This window comes from Ursus arctos, unplaced genomic scaffold, assembly GCF_023065955.2.
Source record: "Ursus arctos isolate Adak ecotype North America unplaced genomic scaffold, UrsArc2.0 scaffold_28, whole genome shotgun sequence".
In the NCBI taxonomy this organism is placed as follows: Eukaryota; Metazoa; Chordata; class Mammalia; order Carnivora; family Ursidae; genus Ursus; species Ursus arctos.
In genome coordinates, this window is record NW_026622963.1 from 2,246,406 (window position 1) to 2,267,834 (window position 21,429).

A 21,429-nucleotide genomic window follows, 5' to 3' on the forward strand; every position below is an offset into this window, starting at 1 on the left:
TGGTTATCTTGCCAGCATTTTATTGCAGTTTTTGCCCACTTTTAAGAAGTGACATTTAATGTCGCTTTCCCCTTGTAATAGCAATAACATGACCCTTTAAAATAACTAAACCGTAACAATTTAGATTTTATTCTAACTCCAAACTTTGGGCAGAAATGATCAAGAAGTATCCACTCATGGGTATACCTGCCTTTAGATTCCATAACCTCTTTCCAATATTGCCAGATCTTTCTGCAGCTCTTTATACCAAAACTAAAGAGTTATAATTTGCTATATCCATTTCCTTGTTTCCCATTCTCTCCTGAATCCATTCCCAATCAGGTTTTAATCCCACTAATTCCTTAAAAGAACCCTTTAACAACATTAATGATGCCAAGTCTAAAAACAGTTGCTTCCGAGTCTTCATCTCATTTAACCTCTCATTAGATTTGGACACTATTAATGACCCCCTGAAACATGTTTTCGCCTTTCAAAGCATCACATTCTCCTGGCACCTCCCCATCAAATCTCTGGCCACTCCTTAGTCTCCTCCTCTCTCTCTTCCCGATCATTAAATATGATCTCTCCTTTTCTTTCTGTAAATGATCTCACACATGCAGTCCCATTGTTTTCTAAAACAGTTTCTCCCAAAGGAGTCTCAAATTTCTAGTCCCAGCTCAACTGAGGTGGGGAAAACTGTGGGTAAAGCAGACTGGGGCGGGGCGGGGGGTATGGTGAGAAAAGGAGCTCGCTTTTAGACATGATAAGTTTGACACATCTATTAGACATCCAAAGTGAAGACTTAAATGGAGATAAGGCGAGAGGTTTGAAATGGAGATGTAACTTGGGAGATTCACAACTTGACATTAGATGGTGACAGATACATGCACACAGCACACTCTCTCACCTCCTTTAGGTCTCAACTCAAATGTCACTTCATTGGAGAGCCCTTCCTTCATCATCTTATGCAACAGCAATCCTACCTCTACCCTACCCAGTCCCCCTGATCATCCCATCTTGCTTTTTTCCCCCTCCATAGCACTTACGACCATGTGGCATACGGTGTATTTTCTTACTTATCTGCTTCCCACCGCTAGAATATAGGTTCCATGATGGTAAGGGCTTTGTTTTGTTCATTGCTGTATCTGTAGCACCGAAAACAGTCCCTGTTATGTAGAAATGCTTAAAAAATATTTGTTGAATGAATGTGAGAGGATGTGTTTGTGCACACATGATGGAGTGCCCACACAAGCCTGTGTGTGGGGACAGATTCACAGCCCTGAAGACACATACATAGAGAAAATTAACTTACTTTAAGAAATATTTTTTAAAGATTTTATTTATTTATTTGAGAGAGAGAGTGAATGAGTGCACAGGGGAAGGGGCAGAGGGAGAAGGAGAAGCAGATTCCCTGCTGAGTGCAGAGCCAGATGTGGGGCTCGATCCCACAACCCTGAGATCACAACCTGAGTAGAAATTAAGAGTTGGATGCTTAACTACCTGAGCCACCCAGGTGCCCCAAGAAATATTTTTAATTATTTTAATAAATTAAAATAATTTTAATTATTAAGAGACTACTATAACAGACACCTATATACTTATTCCCTAGATTTAACAAAGGTTAATAATTTAACATATTTGCTTCAAATGTTTTAATTCATAAAGAAACAAAAAAATTACAGGTTTAGCTAAAGCCTCATCTTCCATCCCTTTCTATCCTCCAGAGTTAACTACTAGTCTGAAGTTAGTGCATTTCATTCACATGCATTTAAAACTTTCTACTACACATTTATAAGTATATATTATTCTTTTATACAGTTTTTAATTTGCCATAAATGGTAAGATGCTAAATATATGCTTTTATGGCTTGCTTTTTTTTAATTCACTAATATGTTTTTGATAATTAGTAAAGTTGATACAGATTTAATTTCTTCATCTGAACTACTGGGTATTATTTCATTAAAAATGAACCACCAGTTTATTTTAATCATTCCTCTACTGATAGACACTTGGATTATTTCCTTTTTGGGGAAAGGGGTTATTATGAACAATGATGCAGTATGTTGACGCCTCATCTAGAAATTTTTCTTGGATTCTTAAACATGTTTCATGTGTCTCCAGCAAACTAATATATCAAATTGTACTTAGGACATTAAATTATGCTCGTTGCTGTGTTGGCATTTTGTTTTTATAAATATTTTAATACTTTTGCATCAAAAGAAAGAATGTATAGGGGAGCCTGGGTGGCTTAGTAAGTTGAGTGACTGACTTTTGGTTTGGGCTCAGGTCATGATCTCAGGGTCATGGGATCAAGTCCCACGTCCGGCTCCATGCTCAGCACAGAGTCTGCTTGAGAGTCGCTCTTCCTTTCCCCTGCCCCTCCCCCGGCTTGTGCACACTCTCTCTCAAATAAATAAACCTTAAAAAAAAAATGGATGTATATAAAAGTCAAGTGGATATTATGAATGTAGGCAAACTAGATTTTAGTTTCTGAGGTTTGTACAAATATATAAATAAAAGACCTTCTACTGATAGGTCCCAACTGCAGTTCCCAATAGCCAATTTGTAGAGATAACAAAAACCCTCAATGATAACTTCTGTGATGATAAGAAGGGAATTACATGACCACTTGGATATGGTAGAAACCAAAAGGAGTATTCTAAAATAAAAAACAGGGACTTAGAGATAACAGTAATAGTTATGGAGCTCTGGAGGAAAAGAACCATGGATATCAAAACTAAAAGAGGGTTTTCTGAAGTTTTTTACATACGACGTTCAGTGAAAAAGAAAGTAGGAGGAACCATTGTTCTAGAAATACTTTAAATGTTTAACTTATAAAGTATCCATATTGTGGTTTACATGACAAAAACATATTTTCAGATACTTTTTTGGGGGGGTGGGAATTAGGTACGTGATTTAATTACTTGCTTAGTTAATAACTCTACTTTTTTTAAGAAAATATTTTATTTATTTATTTGTCAGGTAGAGAGAGAGCGAGAGAGCACACAAGCGGGGGAACGTCAGGCAGAGGGAGAACCAGGTTCCCTGGTGAGCAAGAAGCCCAACGCGGGACTTGACCCCAGGACCCTGGAATCATGACCTGAGCCGAAGGCAGATGTTTAACCAATTGCGATACCCAGGCATCCCTATAACTCTACTTTTCTAAATAACCTTGCTAGTTCAAATATAGACATTCTTAAAAGGCTGTAAAACAACCATTTGGATAGAGTATAAAAATTAATGAGTCAAAAACTGAGGAGATGGTCCCAAATTTACCAAAAAATTAGCTGTGTGAATCAAAGCACCCTGACTAGCATTTTTGAACCACCTGAGTACTTTTAAGTTCTCTTTTGGCGCTAAAATATGCTTCTCCTCTAAACCAATTGAAGTTCAAATCATTTAAGGCTTACAATCTAAAGTTTAAACTCTTTCTATAAGCTTAATGGGAGGGTGGAGGAGATTATTTTTGAGGCCAAAGCTGTAAGCCTGGTATAAAAATCATGTAGAAATTTGAGGAAAGATTCAACACACATCTCATGTCCATTAGACTGGTTTTTCTTTCTTTTTTCTTTTTTTTTAAAGATTTTATTTATTTATTTGACAGAGAGACAGCCAGTGAGAGAGGGAACACAGCAGGGGGAGTGGGAGAGGAAGAAGCAGGCTCATAGCGGAGGAGCCCGATGTGGGGCTCGATCTCGGCACGCCGGGATCACGCCCTGAGCCGAAGGCAGACGCTTAACGACTCTGCTACCCAGGCGCCCCTAGACTGGTTTTTCTTTGTTCCCCTGGTTTAGAAACCTAGTAGATGACTTTCATTCAAGCTACCTAATCTTCAAAAACAAGAGTCAGCTACGTAACTACTGGTGGGTATTATCAACACATCAATAATTTAATCCCAACCACTTCCTGATTCTTTATATATACATTTGACAGATATGAACATAATTTTCCTATATTGCATGTCTATTTTAAATTTTCTGAAAGGGTAAGAAGTCATTGTACATCTGCTCCAAAGAATGAAATTTGTTTTTACTACTTTATAGTTGATGGAAACAAAGATTGTTAATAGATATAAACCACAACCCATTGCTTAAAAAAGACATCTACTGCTAAGATCAATTAAGTTTCCCTATTATCAGGACTGATGCTAGATTTAAGGATAAGCAAATAAACATTTAAGAGGTTTTTATTCCTGTAATATTTCCTAAAAGAATTTAGGAGGAGCTTAAACACTGGGCAAAAATAAAATTAAAAAAGCTCTTCCTTGCTGAATGTCAATTATATTTCAATATAACTGAAAAAATAAAAGTTTCCCCCCAGACATTAAATACACATAAAAGGGACTGATGAAGCAGAGTTAACCAAATGTATAGCTAACATTTATATAGCACTTACTGTGTACCAGACGCTATCCTAAGGTATTTAAAAATATTAATTTACTGAATCTTCACAAAATGCCTATGAAATAAAGTACTACTTTATCCCTATTTCATGAATGAGGAAACTGAGGCACAAAGAGTCAAGGAACTTGTCTAAGACACATAATCTGGAGTTCAAATCCAGTAGTTTAGATGGAGTCCATTTCTGTTCACACTATGTCACATTCCTCTTTCTTCTTTTAGGAGGGAATAAATGCTCTCTGACAATACTGGAACCAATGTTTCAGAATAAGGAAAAACAGAAACTCCTATATCTGGTTTCAGTTTCAATGCAGTAACTACCTTGAACACCTTGATTACCTAATAAAACTTAGAAATGGTACTGATGACACCAACAATTTACTTTGAATCAAAAACCCACACAGCCACAAAATAAACGGAAAATTCACCAATGGGAAAATGGGAAGTACCTGTGAGCCTGCACAATCTTGCTAAAATACCAGACCAAATCTAAAATGATATTAAGCTAGACATCACATCACGGAAGTTCAAAAACCCTTCTTGCCATCACTCTCAGTACCACAGAAGGCCTGTAAAAACTCGTTTGCTACCATGATCTTTTTTCTCCAGCATAATCTCTCCAACTATCACCTGTCATCACCAAGCCAAAATAACACACATGGATGGCATGAAAGGATGGGGCATTTTATATATGAATGGCAATTAACAAAAAAATAGTCATCTAATTAGGTATCACATTGCTGCAGATAATTTGTTTAGGATACAAGTTAGATACTGTCAAATATCCATTTTTGAATTACCTATTTAAAGATTTTATTTTTTTAAAGATTTTATTTATTTATTTGAGAGACAGTGAGAGATAAAGAGAGAGAGAGAGCAGGGTGAAGGGCAGAGAGAGAAGCAGACTCCCCGCTGAGCAGGGAGTCCAACGTGGGGCTCGATCCCGGGACTCTGGGATCATGAGCTGAGCAGAAGGCAGATGCTTAACCACCTGAGCCACCCAGGCACCCCTCTATTTAGAGATTTTAAACAAATACTGCTACTACTTAAAGTTGCAGATTTTTCTTAAAGAAAATCTGGAATTGGAAGATGCTTACAGACAACAGCTAACACACACACAGTACTTTCATAAGTGTACTGGGACACAGTTCTAAATTCATTTAATCATCACAATACCTTATGAGTTAGATGGGATTATCATCCTCATTTTACAATTGTAAAATTGATGCATAGAAAGACTAAGTTACTTGCCCAAGGTCACAGAGGCAGTAAGTGTCAGAATTAGGATTCATATCCAGACAGTCTGGCTCCAGAGTGTGTACTCTGAACCACTGGGCTATACTGACCTTAACCACTACAACACAATCTATTTAACTGTCTTACTGAGGGAGTTCAAAACACTTTTCAGGGTCTCAAAATCTGCACTGTATCCAGCCACATATCAATACACTTCAGTTTTTCCTCTTCTACCTTTATCTAAAACTTCAGTGTTTTTCATGTTGCTAGCTTAACAGAAGAGAAAATAAATAATAATTTAAAAAATAAGCTTCCCACAAAAACTTAATAAATGAGATGTGTATAAAATCTTTTAAATCTTAGCAAAGTATTCATTTACATAGTTCTAACAGGACAATGTACATATCTGCTCTAGGATCATTAAGAAACTAAGTTTGAAAATTTGTGAATAAAAATCCAACTGTTGACAGTTATTTTTAAAAAACCCCAAAACCTTCATATTTGTTGGTAGGATATAAATTGGTTAAACCTTTGGGGATATGAATATTAAAAGTAAAGATTTGATCTACAAATTCTAGGACATAAGGAAATAATCTAGCAATCCGGTATAGTGTTTCGGAGTTTGGTTCTAGAGTTCTTAGTTTGGGTTTGAATCTTGGTTCAACTGCTTATCGAAGGTATGACCTTGGGCAAGTAACAGCCGGAGGTGGGGGTGGGTGGAGGGTAGGGTGAGAAACTTCATTCGGGGTGGCTGTATTAATTGTGGCAATTAATTGTGGCAACATCCATTTAATGCAATAATATTCAGTCATTTGATACTGCTGTTATCAATTACAAGATGCTCAGCCTCCACAATAATAAAAGAAATGCCGATGCAAATTAAAATTAGAATGATTTCTTGATTAGATAGTCAATAATTAAAAAGAGATTGATAACAACCAGCGTTGGTGAAGCGTGGGACCTGGGAAAGGGCATTTTTTTTTTTTTAAGTAGGCTCCATGCCCAACATGGGGCTTGAACTCATGACCCTGAGATCAAGAGTTGTATGCCTGCCAACTGAGCCAGCCAGCTGTCCCAAGGGAAACGGCAACTTTTTTTTTCCCCCCAAAGATTTTATTTATTTATTTGAGAGAGAGAGAGGGAGTACACGAAGGGGGGGCCAGGGGGGATAGGGAGGGTCAGAGGGAGAAAGACAAGCAGACTCCCCACTGGGAAGGGAGCCCGATAACACCAGGCTCAATCCCAGGACCCCAGGATCACAACCTGAGCTGAAGGCAGACGCTTAACTGAGACATGCAGGCACCCTGGGAAAGGGCATTCTTAATGAAAGTATAAAGTACCCTTTCAGAGCAGTGTGTCAACAATTTTCAAAATGTGCAGCATACCCAGGGACCCATCAATTCCACTTACGATTATTTATTCTTCCAAAGACACTCCAATAAATATACAAAGAAAAAGGCATAGATCAAAGTAGATTATTAATAATGGGAAAAACTGGAAATAATTCGTAATCATCATTCTTCACTTTCATTTTCTGGAATATTATACAACAGTTACAAGAACTAAATGCAGAGTTATATCAACTGATAAAGGCAGATAGTGGAAAAAAGTTTATATCAGAATATATAAAAATTTCCAATTTTTGAAAAATAAAGGATAAATTTATTCACATTATATATACTCCACACATGTGCACACAAAAAGGTCTGGAAGGACACAAGCCAAATTGTAATTGGTAATCCTGGAAAGGGATTACCAAAGATGTAAGTAAGAATAAGAACTTTCACTTCAAAGATCTACAATTTGCTTTCCCTCTCAATTGGGGGGGGGGGTAGTACAAAATTCTTTTTAAAATTTAAAATAGCAAAAAAGGACCAAGACAATTACAGATCATACATGGCCTTAAGGCTACTGAAAGGACTTTGGCTTTTACTAAGAGTGAGATGGGAAGCCATTAAGGGTTGTAAGCAGAGGAGTGATATGGTCTAATTTATGTTTTAAAAGGATCACTCTTGCTGCTACAAGAATAGGCTGTAGGAAGCAGAAATGGAAGCCTTGATCAGTTAGACCAGGAATCTGGCAAACTATGGCCGGCGTTTGATCCAAGGCCTGCTTTGTACACCTGAGCGAAGACTGTTCTTACATTTTTAAAGGATTGTTTAAAAAAGAGAGAGAGAGAATGTGACAGAAACTATATATGACCTGCAAAACTTATTATTTAGCCCTTTATATGAAAATTTGCCTGTCTCCTAAATTAGAAAACTACTGCAACAGTCCTGTTAAAAGAGCATTATGGCTTGAACCAGGGTTGTGGCAATAGAGAGGGTGAGTAGTAGGCAAGTTTAAGATATATTTTCAAATTAGAGTTAACAGAATTTACAGAAGAACCGAATGAAAAGTAGAAGAGAAAGTTTAAGAATTACTGCAAGGTTTTCAGTCTGAATAACTAGAAGAGTGGAATTTCCATTTGCTAGATGAGGACTATGGGCTAAACAGGTTGGGAGAGGCACACAAGCAGTTGAGTTTTAGACATGTTAAATTTGAGATTATTTATTTGATAAGATACCCAAGAAAAGACGAATTACAGAGGTCCAAGCTAGACACATAAATTTAGAAGCCAACCACAGATAATCAGTATTTAAATGATTAAATCATCAAGGGATTGAGTTCAGATGAGAAAGATACATGGTCTGAGGACTGAGCCCTGGGGTACTGCATTGTGTAGTGGTTGGGGATTAGCAAAGGCAGAAGGGGAATGGGGTAAGGTAGGAGGAAAAAGCAAGAGAGTACATAGTAAGAGAATGTATCTTATCTTCCTGCCATGGTTTCAAGAAGGAAGAAGTGATCAGCTGTGTCAAAACCTACTGAAAAATTACAAATTTTAAAACCATTAGATTCAACAAGTGCAATCTTGGTGGAATAATAGAGACAAAAGCCTAGCTAGAGAGAGTCTAAGTGAGGAAGGGGACAGAATGTAGTCCCCTCTTCTGAGATGTTTTATTGTAAAGGAGAACAATGAAATGAGGCAATGGATGGAGGTGGACATAGGGGTCAAGAAGTTTTGTAAAGATGGGCACTATTGACATGCTTTGCATGCTGGAGGAAATAATCGAATAGAGAAAGACTGATGATTCCCAAAAAAGTAGGAAGAATTGCTGAAGCCATTTGTTTTCGAATATGTAAGTTTATGGCATCTAGCGCACAAGTGAAGGGATTACCCTTGGCTAGCGTACTACTTATCCAGTAAGGGAAAAAATATTCTTTTACTTAAAAAGCAAGCAAGCAAGCAAACTTTTTGTACAGCTCCTTCTGAAAGTACAACTAAAATACTTTCCCTAAAATAAAATATCCAGCATCTAAAAACATATTTTTAGGGGGTGCCTGTGTGGCTCAGTCAGTTAAGCGTCTGCCTTTGGCTCAGGTCATGATCTCAGGGTCCTGGGATCAAGCCCCACATCTGGCTCCCTGCTCAGTGGGGAGTCTGCTTCTCCCTCCCCCTCTACCCTTCTCCCCTGCTCGTGCGCGTGCTCTCTCTCTCAAATAAATAAAATATGAAAAAAACCCCGATAACATATTTTTTATTTCAGTTATTACGTTATGCTGTTTTTCAGAGATTTTAAATTATGCTCTTTCATCAGTTGCTATTTTTATCAGTACAAAAGATCACTTACCATACTGTTATTGAGATTCTTGTCAACTTTGCAAAATGTGTGTGGTGGGCTTTCTCCTTTACTGGGTACAATAATACATATGTCTGTGACAGCCAATGTATTCTGAGTCATGTTTTCAGAGGCTCTTCGGAAAGTGATATAAATTTTTTGTGATGAGGTACTGCCACTAATATTTGCAGGGCGTCCATAGGGAGTACTCTGAATAATTTCACATCCCTGTTTCAATCTTTCTTTCCAGTCATACAAAACCCTAAAAGAAAAATACATAAATAACTACACAAAAGCAAAACATCTTCAAATAAGGATAGGTAATATTGTCAGGTATCATACACTGATCCTTAAATGTAGCAGATATTCCAATCTTACTGCAAGTTTGAATTGCACAGTCCCATATAAAACTAAAGGATAGTGGTTTCCCCATCAAAAGTTAAAATAATGTAAGGAAAATTCATATTATCTTTTGTGCTTGTTGGCATAAACCACATAATGGCAATGAGTAAGTGCAGAGGCATTTGCTTCAGCACTCCATTTAAGGGATAGACGTACTTAGTTTTGTCTCTAAAATGAAGCATCTTCTTTAGAAAAAGCAACTTTATAATTTAAACAAAGTTAAAATTTTACAAAAGGTTCCTTGCCAAATAGTATAGAACCTGCTTGCACACTCTTACCTCCACTGCTCCCTCAAATTTAAGAGACAGCTATAGGTTTTCAAAAGAGAAAATAACCTCAAATCCATCTGTAATCAAAAGGATGGGTGAAAGACATAGCCTTTTTTTTCTTCTTCTTTTTCTTTATTGTGGTAAAATGGTAGGCTTTTATTAACGGTCAGGCCAGTCACCCATTCCTCAAATTTTCTAAAAAGTACTTGGGGGATATAAGGAAAACGTCATACTGGAATAATATTAGTCTATTCCCCAGAGAATTCACTGATTTGTACTTCACTGCTAACTCCCTGGCATGAGCCAAAAAAAAAATTAAAGCTCTACTCTATTAAGTCTGTTTCTGCATTTGCTATAAAAATTGTTGTAACAGGCAATATCTTCAACATCAGTCAGTATTTCCTTTTATAAAATCCCATTATTCAAATAAAATTAAGTACCAAAAATTGGTCAAATTATTTCTTTCTAATATAATTTTTAATTTCCCTTTTTGTCGTGGCTGTCAGGAAACTTAAATTTTTCTTTCAACACTTTATTTTGAAAATTTAGAGCTAAATTTGATGCTTAATCATAGCAACTATGTTTATCTTAATGTTAGCTTAAATGCTTACTCCTCTTCCTCTTTTTGATCTTGCTTTTGGTTTTTTTTTTTTAATCTTTAAAAAAAGGCACTATTTTATGCCTTTTTTAAAAGAGAGAAGTTAGTCACATCTCAATTCAAATTTCTACCTACCTGTTACTAGCTGTATTCTCTTAGGCAAATATTTAATCTCTCTGAGATTATACTAATCAGCTATAATATTTAAAAATCTAGGGGCACTTGGGTAGCTAGGTTGGCTAAGTGTCTTCCTTCGGCTCAGGTCGTGATCCCAGAGTCCTGGAATCAAGCCCTGTATCAGGCTCCCTACTCAGCAGGGAGTCTGCTTCTCCCTCTCCCTCTGCCCCTCCCTCTGCTTGTGCTCTCTGGTGTGCTCTCTGTCAAATAAATAAATAAAATCTTAAAGATAATTTAAAAATCGAACCCACAGGACCTTGAGAGAATTAGATAAGAGTATAAATAAGGCCTCCAAATAGTGCCTGGAAAGCAGATGCTCAATCGAAAACAAGAAAACAAAAATACAACACAAAACAACAACAACAAACCACCATTTATTACCTTGAATTTTTTACAGATATGGAATATAAATACATTTGAAACATAAGATACCTGTTTTCTTTAATCAGGTATTGTGTTATTATATATATTACTCATGTTGTTATTTTTTATTTTTATATTGTCAGGAACTTTTTTTGTCTAACTAAACTAAGCTTTTCAAAGGCTCTTAAAAATGTTGCCCTAGGGATGCCTGGGTGGCTCAGTTGGTTAAGCGTCTGCCTTCAGCTCAGGTCATGATCCCAGGGTCCTAGAATCGAGTCTCACATTGGGCTCCTTGCTCACTGGGGAGCCTGTTTCTCCCTCTGCCTCTGCCTGCTGCTCCTCCTGCTTGTGCTCTCTCTCCCTCCTTCTCTGATAAATACATAAAATCTTAAAAAAAAAAAAAATTGTTGCCCTATCCTCCACAATGACAAACAAGGGGGATATTTGTAAGAGTGGTTAATTTATTCATTTCAGTTTAAGCCCTTTGCTATCGGAGAATCCTTCCCATACTTGGAAAATTCCTCATCTCTAAATTAGGATATTCCAATACCCTAACAAGAATCTGCAATGTTCCCTTCATTTCATCCACAATCTGTAATTCTGAGGATGATCAGTGGTCATAGGAGCAAATTACCTAATCTTTTGAAAAGAAGATCTGTAAGAGACTCTTAATTATAGAGAACAAACTGAGGGTTGCTGGAGGGGAGGTGGGCAGGGGATGGGCTAGATGGATGGTGGGTGTTAAGCAGGGCACTAGTTGGGATGAGCACTGGATGTTATATATAAGTGATGAATAATTAAATTCTACTCCTGAAACCAATATTACACTATAGTCAACCAACTAGAATTTAAATAAAAACTTGAAGGGTGCCTGGGGGGCTCAGTTGGTTAAGCATCCAACTCTTGACTTTGGCTCAGGTCATGTTCTCAGGGTCCTGGGTTCAAGCCCCATGTCAGGCTCCCCTCTCAGGTGGGTGTCTGCTTATCCTCTCTCTCCCTCGGTGTCTCTCTCTTTCAAATAAATACAATATATCTTTAATAAATAAATAAAAACTTAAACAAACAAATAAAAGATCTAACAGCTGGCTTACTTTCCCAAGGCATTTACTAAATACAGAAGCTTTGTAAGAAGCAATATAGTAGGGTGCCTGGGTGGTTCAGTCGGTTAAGCGCCTGCCTTCATCTCAGGTCATGATCCCACGGTCCTGGGATCGAGTCCCACATTGGGCTCCTTGCTCGGTGGGGAGCCTGCTTCTTCCTCTGCCTGCCACTCCCCCTGCTTGTAGTCTCTCTCTCTGACAAAGAAATAAATAAATAAAAATCTTTAAAAAAAAAAAAAAAAGCAGTATACTAGCTATTCTGAAACCAACTTAAAATTACTACAATTCCTTCATGAGTTAAGAGAATAAAAACTGATTTTTGATAGAACTTTTTGATACCAAACATTAGATGATAGAATTTTTAAAGTAGAAGAAATTTCAGGAACTTTTCCAATTCATTCTATCTCCCCTCAGGCATTAGTAAACGTAACTGTCTACTTTCAGACTTAATATAATAAGAGATGGACATTTATAGCCCCTTTTGGTGATACCAGTAGGGATATTATATCTTCTTTAACTCAAATATTGCAAGTTAAGTGCATGCTCTTTTGCAACTGAGCAACGAAAAAAAGAAGGCTAATCTTTATTTCTTATAAACTCTTTATTTTGAAGACATTAATATTAGAGCAACTTGTAGCTTTCCTTCAGCCTTTTTCTTTCAGTTTTTCAATGGGAATCTTATTTTTCTATCTTTAAAATTTTGTTCCTCTTTTGCTCCATATATATGGATATATCTATATCATATATACATCTTTACATTTATATATTCTCCTTTTGTATATGTAATATATATTATATAATGTATATACAAGTCAATTTCTGCAAAGATTGGGGTTCTTTTTAAAAGATGAATATATACTGCATATATACGTAAGAGAAATATATGAATGTAAAGATACATATATGTAAAGGAGAAATATATAAATATAGAGATAAATACATATACATATATATATTCATCTTTTAAAAAGAACCCTGATTTTTGCAAAAATTGACAAGCTGAGGATCCAGAATCTATAAAGAACTTATAAAACTCAACACCCAAAAGACAAATAATCCAGTCAAGAAATGGGCAGAAGATATGAATAGACACTTTTCCAAAGAAGACATCCAGATGGCCAACAGACACATGAAAAGATGATCAATATCACTCAGCAACAGGGAAATACAAATCAAAATCACAATGAGATACCACCTCACACCAGTCAGAATGGCTAAAATTAACAAGTCAGGAAACAATAGATGTTAGTGAGGTTTTGGAGAAAGGGGAACCCTCTTACACTGCTGGTAGGAATGCAAGCTGGTACAGCCACTCTGGAAAATGGCATGGAGGTTGCTCAAAAAGTGACCCAGCAATTGTGCAACTAGGTGTTTACCTAAAGGATACAAACATTCGTGATCTGAAGGGACACCTGCACCCCAATGTTTATAGCAGCAATGTCCACAATAGCCAAAATATGGAAAGAGCTCAGATGTCTAGTGACAGAAGAATGTATTAAGAAGATGTGATGCGCACACGTGCACACACACACACATACACACAGTGGAATATTACTCAGCCACCGAAAAAAATGAAATCTTACCATTTGGAATGATGTGGATAGAACTAGAGGGTATTATGCTAAGAGAAATAAATCAATCAGAGAAAGACAATTATCATGTGATTTCACTCATATGTGGAATTTAAGAACCAAAACAGGATCATAGGGGAAGGGAGGGAAAAATAAAATAAGAGGAAATCAGAGAGGGAGACAAACCATAAGACACTCTTAACTATAGCTATGAAACAAACTGAGGGTCACTGGAGGAGAAGTGGGTGGGAGGATGGGGTAACTGGGTGATGGACCTTAAGAAGGACACTTGATCTAATGAGCACTGGGTGTGACATGCAACTGATGAATCATTAAACTCTACCTCTGAAACTAATAATACACTATATGTTAATGAACTGAATTTAAATTACAAAAAAAATCTGATAGGCAATTAAAAAAAAAATGGACAAGCTGATCCTAAAATTCATATGGAAATTCAAGGGACCCAGACAGAATAATAAAAACGATCTTAAAAGTCAACAAAGTTGGAAGACTCACACTTCCAATGTAAAAACTTACTACAAAGCTATATTAATCAAAACTGTGTAGTATTGGCACAAGATAAGACACGTAGACAAATAAAATAGAATTGAGAGTCCAGAGATACACCCATACATCTATGGCCTATTAATTTTTGAAAATGGGGAAAGAATATTCTCTTCAAGAGATGGTGCTAGGACAACTGGATATCCATACGCAAAATAGTGAAGTTGGACCCCCTCCCCAACCATATATGAAAATGAACTCAAAATAGATCAAAGACCTAAATATAAAGGCTGAATCTACAAAACTCTTAAACAAAAACTTAGATGTAAATCCCCATGACCTTGGATAAGTAAAAGCCTTCTTAGATATGATGAAAAAACACAAGCAACAGAAGAAAAAAATAGATGAGACTTCATTAAAATTAACTTTTTAGCTTGGAAGGATACTATAAAGAAGTAAAAAGACAATGCATAGAATGGGAGAAAACATTTGTAAATCATATATCTGATAAGGAACTTGCATCTAGAATATGTAAAGAACTATTAAAGTTCAACAATAAAAAGACAAGCCAATTAAAAAAATGGGTAAAGGATTCTGAATAGATATTTCTCAAAAGATTTACAGATGGCCAACAAGTACATGAAAAAATGTTCAACATCATTAACCATCAAGTGAATGCAAATCAAGGCCACAATGAGATACCACTAGGAAAGCTATAATCAAAATGACAATACAAAATGTTGGCTAGGATGTGGAGAACTTGGAACCTTCACACACTGCAAACGGGAATGCAAAGTACTGTGGCTACTGTGGAAGACGGTCTGGTAGTTCCTTGAAAGATTAAACACAGAGTTATCATATGACCCAGAAATTGCACTCCTAAGTATATATACAAGAGAAATGAAAACATATGTCCATACAAAAATTTATATATGATTATTTCCAGCAGCATTATTCATAATGGCCAAATAGTGGAAACAACTTACATGTCCATCAAACTGATGAATAGATAAATAAACTGTGAAAATAAACAAATAAATAGTGATGTACCCATAAAACGAAATATTATTCAGCCATGTAAAGGAATAAAGTACTGACACATACTACAACATGAATAAACCTAGAAAACATAATGCTAAGTGAAAGAAGCCAGGCACGAATGTATTCTTTTTTTGCCTTACAGTAGGATTCTATTTATATAAAAGGTCCAGAAAAGGCAAATTCACAGAGACAGAAAGTAGAATAAGCATTGCCTAGAGCTGAGGGCGTTAGGCAGAATGGGACAGCAATAAAAATGAGTATGAGGTTTCTTTCTGGCATAATAAAAATGGCCTAAAATTTATTGTGATGATGGGTACACAACTCTATAAAGACACTAAAAACCACCAGATTGTACACTTTAAATAGGTGAACTGTATGGTATGTGAATTCTATCTCAATAAAGCTGTTATAGAAAAAAGGAGCCCTAAATTCCATATAATATCCTAAGTAAAGCACTAATTCACCCCAAGATCCTTGTTCGATGCATACAGCCTTAAGCATCAATCTACAACAATTATATGACTGATGCTCAGAAGTCATCCTTTTCTAGCACTTTTTTTTTTTTTAAGATTTTATTTATTTATTTGACACAGAGAGAGACAGTCAGCGAGAGAGGGAACACAAGCAGGGGGAGTGGGAGAGGAAGAAGCAGGCTTCCAGCAGAGGAGCCCGACGTGGGGCTCAATCCCAGAACGCTGGGATCACACCCCGAGCCGAAGGCAGATGCCCAACGACTGAGCCACCCAGGTGCCCCATCTAGCACTTTTAAAATGATTAAAATTCTCGTGGTCAGGACAATACCCTAGTTTTCTGGTACTTTCCTGTAGAAGTTTTCAAAGTCTCTCCCCTTAACAGAAAGAAACTCTGACCACAAGAAAGTGCTGGGAACCTGCAGGACAAAGGGATAATCAAATGGTATAAGGAACATAGAAAGAGAACACAGGATTCTAAACATGCATCTATTTTTCTAAAGCTGCCATGTATTTATTAATGAACAAATTGAACAATGAACTTCAAGGCATATTATTTTGATCAATAGCAACAATTAAAAAAAAACGACTTACCCTAGATCTGTAAGTGGAGGCTTATCTCTTCCTCTTCTGTAGCAAAGGTAAATCTGTGGTCCCACAAGACTTCCATTATTGAGATCAGCTGACAATCCAGTTGGGGTAACATCAATACATATATAATCCCGTGGCACTTCCTCCCCAAGAGATTTAATAATCACTGAAACATCTGTGATAGGTTCTTTTGGTTTAGCTACTTTATGACAGGCATCATTGAAGTGAATTTCTTCTTCAAGAGGCTTTGAAACATCAGTTAATCCTGCTACAACGAAGTAGTCAGCAACGCGGGGCCCCTTATCTTCAATCATCTTCCATTACAGAAGGTTACATCTAAAAGGAAAGTGAAAGACTAGTAGTCTCCTTTAATAAGTCAAATAAATAGAAGTGGTTTGTTCATAAATAAGAATGAAAAACTACAGAAAGAACTTCTTCTACAGAGAACAACTTCTCTGATAAACACAGTACTATTATACATTTCATTTTAATATATAAAATGGCTTTTTTAAAAAATGGGAATATATTTAGCATCATTTTCTGAATATAAAATTAACGCATGAATTTCCATTTTTTATAACATTGAAGCCTGGATTCCTAAGTAGACGACAAAACAACAGACTAACCTGTAAATTCACAGACTAACCTGTAAAAATGAAATTCCCAGGGCCCCAAAACACTGAGGAAACCAAAGACCAGAGTGCAGTGTATAAGCTGATAATGGGTTGGGGAAGTTTGCTGATCTCCTCAGTAATCAAGAGGTTTGTGTTTCAAAGGCATTACAGGGACAGGAGACAAGGCTTTTGGGGACCACATAAGATAGGGAATTAGAACTGAGACATCTGTATAAAACCAAGAGCCTCAAAGGACAATATCCCCAGTTAAAGAGTGGATTTTAAAAATACATCCACTGGTACAGGGAGATAATAGATTGCCTCAATCAGGGCCCAGCTTTTTTTGGGGGGGGTAAAATCTCCTCTATGAATGTATAACAACAGGCCTACTCATACTTGGATATGAGGTTTGACCTTAAGCCATCTGCATAGTCCCAAGAAGCTCCAAACAGATATTAATAATAACTGTGTTCCCAGGCTAGTGATACTCGGGGGGAAGCAAATACGAACCAGTTCTAGAAGGAAACACCCTCAACCCAGGTTCTCCACAGACAAAGCCCAGCTGAAGATGACCTCTTATTCCAAAACTACAAAAACACACAAAGAAAAGCCCACTCTGAGTGAGTCTCAGCAGTTACAACAAACAGAGGAACTTCAAATAACAAAAGTAGGGCAGAGATTAGAACAGTAATTCATGCTTATAACAAATTCAAAGAAAAAATACACAAGGTAGAATCCCATTATGTATCTGCAAACACTTTAATAGCAAAATCTCCTTCAGGTGTCATTTCAACTTTATTTGTTTAACGAGGAGAATACACCCTCCGCAGTACTGCCATTGCTTATATAACTGCTATAGGAAAAAAGTTTAATACCAGATATTTTCCAACATGTCTCATGTTAAATTTAGTTCCAATAAATGCAAAAAAGGACAGATAAACTAGATATATATACTATATACCTCTTTCGTATATTTATAATAAAATATATAAAAATGTGAAAGCCTTGGCAGTCCTTTGGTAAAGGTACCTATTCACTTTGCTCAGGATTCCCAAGTCTATTTGAACAATGAACCCTATTTTCCCACTTAAAAACTAGAAAAAACCCTCAAAACATGCTTTAGAAAATGCCAGTTTGAAGTAAATAACCTTTGTAGACTATAAAGTAACTGAGGGCAAACACATTTTTATGGTGTATACTTGTTTATAATTATCACCAATTTCATCATAATCCCAAAACTTACCAAATTTTCTTTCTTGCTAACATAATGAGTTTTCAGAATTCATGCCACAGTTTGTGGAATCTGTATCCATTGCTTAAATATACTCTAAACATTCCCACTGTTTGCTTAGAAAACAAACCTAAAGAAGGATCCAACGTTCCTACTTCTTATATGTATATGACTCCAATTAGCAACTCCCTTACACATAAGATTAATGCACAAAATAAAGGGCTTAAACTTTTTGGAAATGGCCCCTACCCTGACAGTAAAGAGAAAGTAATAAGCTGTCTCCTGAGAAGACTGTTAAATAGTCGTCACTCTCAGCTGACTACATGTAACAGGTGCTCCACAAAAAAACAAGTACTTTTACCCTGATGACCAATCTACCCCACTTCTAAAAAGGAGAACAAAAGCACCTTTTTAATTTAAAAATTTTTTAAAAATTATTTTTCTGTTTTGTTTTGTTTAAAAGCATCTTTTTTAAAAGCACTTTTGTATTAACCTTTTTTCTTCATTTCATTACATAGTCTCTGAAAATATTTCTTAATGGCTCCATAGTATTTTATTTTATGGACATAACATTATTGATCTATTTCCTTATTGTTGATCATTTTTACTTCTACTTACTTTGCTAATATTTTTAAATGCCATGATGAATAATTGTGAACATAAACTTATAGCTACAACTCTTATTATTTCTTCAGAAAAAATTTATTAAAGTAGAATTGCTAGGTCAAAAGTTAACCAAGCCTCTATATATGTTCATTTGCTTTTGTGTGTGCATGAATTTGAAGATATAAGCTCTTGATAGATACAAATCTTAAAAATACCTTGGTAAAACACTTTTATGTCATTATAATAAAGACATTTAAATATTCTCCTTTTTCTTAGACTCTAACTTCGTGCTATTTAAGTTTATTTATTTTTAAGTAATAATTACTTAAATAATTACACCCAACGTGGGGCTTGACCTCACGACTCCCAGATCAAGAGTCAAGCATGCTCTTCCAACTGAGCCAGCCAAGTGCCCCTCTAACTTCATGTTATTTCAACTACAGCATATAGTCACTATCGCATACTCTGTAGTTTTATGTATTGCTATGCAGAAAGGAGAGAAAGAGAGTGAGAACAGTACTATCATGAAAACATATACATATATTTAATAAATTCTTTTGAAAGCTACTACCTTAGCCGTTGGCAGATATTTGGGACAAATCTGTATGAAAAATTCATTTTGTTACATCTTCCTGATTCACAAATTCATAGCTGACTACAGTAAATAACTACTGAAGGAGAACAAATTATTGTTCTTCATCAATACATATAAGACAATAATCAATTTTAAAGTGGTGATAAAATCTTCTTACATTTATTGACAAAAAAATAAATTACATGTTACTCCAGTTCTCTTGTCTTGATGTTGTTGTTCTCCATTTATTCATGTGAGGGCAGAAAGTGGTTAGGAAGGTAAACAAAATGTTTTAAGACACTACTGACCAAGTATGTAATGCCAAGAACATAGTTGGCAATATTCCAGGTGACCTCTTGCAAGATCTAAATGTCCTTTAATTCACTCAGAAAATACTGAAAATGTACCTCTACTTTTTATTTTAAATCAACTGTTTTTAAAATCTATTTGAGGTTTAGAAGCTAGGGGGAAGACATTGTTAAAAATTATAAGGCAAAGAAAATACTGAAAATCTTTAATATAGAAATGAACAACAGTATTTTCTAACAATTCCATTTAGCCAAGAGACTTATACTGGCATGTGAAAATTACAGTCCTCGTGAAAAATACTACATATTAAGACAAAATGCCTTGCGTTGGCAAGAACTACCAACAACTACTTGGAAAGAGCATTTGAGGAAAGCATTCCTCGTCACACACAAAACTTAGACTTTTGGTGTAGTACATGAGAGCAAAAGCCCCTAAACAATTAGGAGGTACATGGGTAAATTTCATTCCTTTTTTTTTTCTTTTTGGATGTAAATTTCTTTGAATTCATTTAAACTGGGGACACACAAAACAAGCAGTTGATCCAACAGTTCTGTAAATAATCACAGAAATATTAAAACCCTGACACAACTTTACTCAAGCTGCTGTAGCGATAATACTACATCATTAACCAACCACTGTTTTTTTTTTTTGTTTTTCTTTAAAGATTCATCATTTATTTTGAGAGAGATAAAGAGCGCGCAGGGAAGGGGGAGGAGCAGAGAAAGAGGGAGAAGCAGACTCCCTGCTGAGGAGAGAGCCCAACATGGGGATCGATCCCAGGACCCTGAGATCATGACCCGACCTGAAGGCAGATGCTTAACCAACTGAGCCAGCCAGGCGCCCCCAACCACTGTTTTTAAATTCTTCTTTGTTCAACATGATGTAGATAACTTAAAGAGTAAGCTTATAAAATGTTTATAGGCATCTTCTTAAAATTTAAGATACCTGCTTAGCTAGTATTTCACTTCAAATTATATCTACTTTCTTTGAGAATAGAAAAACAAGAAGGACGTGCTCTGTAGTCCTAAAAGGTTTATGAGAACTAAATTAAGAAATCGTTATAAGAAAGCTCTTACTCATTCACAGACTAACGGAGACTGGTTTTTCTCCCTTTCAGTATCTACGCAATCAGTTCAGATTCTTTTGTATTTCTTCTAGCACTCCAATAGGTCAAAGTAGTTAAGGACTACTAGGCTACCTAGGCTAATTCTAAGGACAAGAAAAGACAAGAGTGGAAAGGTAACATTTTAAAGATATGTGAAAAATAAAAAATCTGAGCATAGAAGTTTTGCAAAATTATAAACTATTACTGAAATGGTAAAAGGATAAAAGTCTTTCAAATAGAGAATGATAAATAGCCACAAACTCAAGACCTATATGTGAAAATGGTCAATAACACAATGGACTAGTTTGACTATCCCTCACTCCAGTTCACTTAAATAGGCTAGGAGAAATTTTCTTTTCTAAAAAAAGTAATTCCACAGTTAAGAATGTAATCTAGCCATCCTTTCTTACATTACTAAAACTAAACCAGAGACCCTCCTTTCCACCTTTTCTAAACTTCATCCTTCATTTTTCTTCCAAACAAGGAAGTCCTACAAATTTAGTTTTGCTCTCTTCCTCTTTGACAAAACAATATTTCCTCTTTCTGGTTAATACATATTCATCATATTTGTTTTACAACTAAAGTTTATTTGGATTTTCATTTAAACTTGATAAATTGTACAAAATA

General features: G+C 36.0%; 1 protein-coding gene across 18 annotated transcripts in view; it reads right to left on the minus strand.

Annotated features, from left to right (window-relative positions):
- Positions 1-21,429, minus strand: part of DENND4A (DENN domain containing 4A) — a 134,017-nt gene that overhangs the window by 65,186 nt on the left and 47,402 nt on the right. For 15 of the 18 annotated variants that reach the window (XM_057303834.1, XM_057303836.1, XM_057303833.1 and 12 more), the window contains 2 exons: positions 16,367-16,699; positions 9,287-9,536 (listed from right to left, as the gene is read on the minus strand). In XM_057303834.1, the coding sequence (XP_057159817.1) occupies positions 9,287-9,536; positions 16,367-16,677 (561 nt within the window). In that variant the 5' untranslated portion in view covers positions 16,678-16,699. Of the gene's footprint in view, positions 1-9,286; positions 9,537-12,174; positions 12,379-16,366; positions 16,700-17,487; positions 17,565-21,429 lie in introns of those variants that run through there. The other 3 variants (XM_057303830.1, XM_057303838.1, XM_057303839.1) reach the window with 3 other exon arrangements.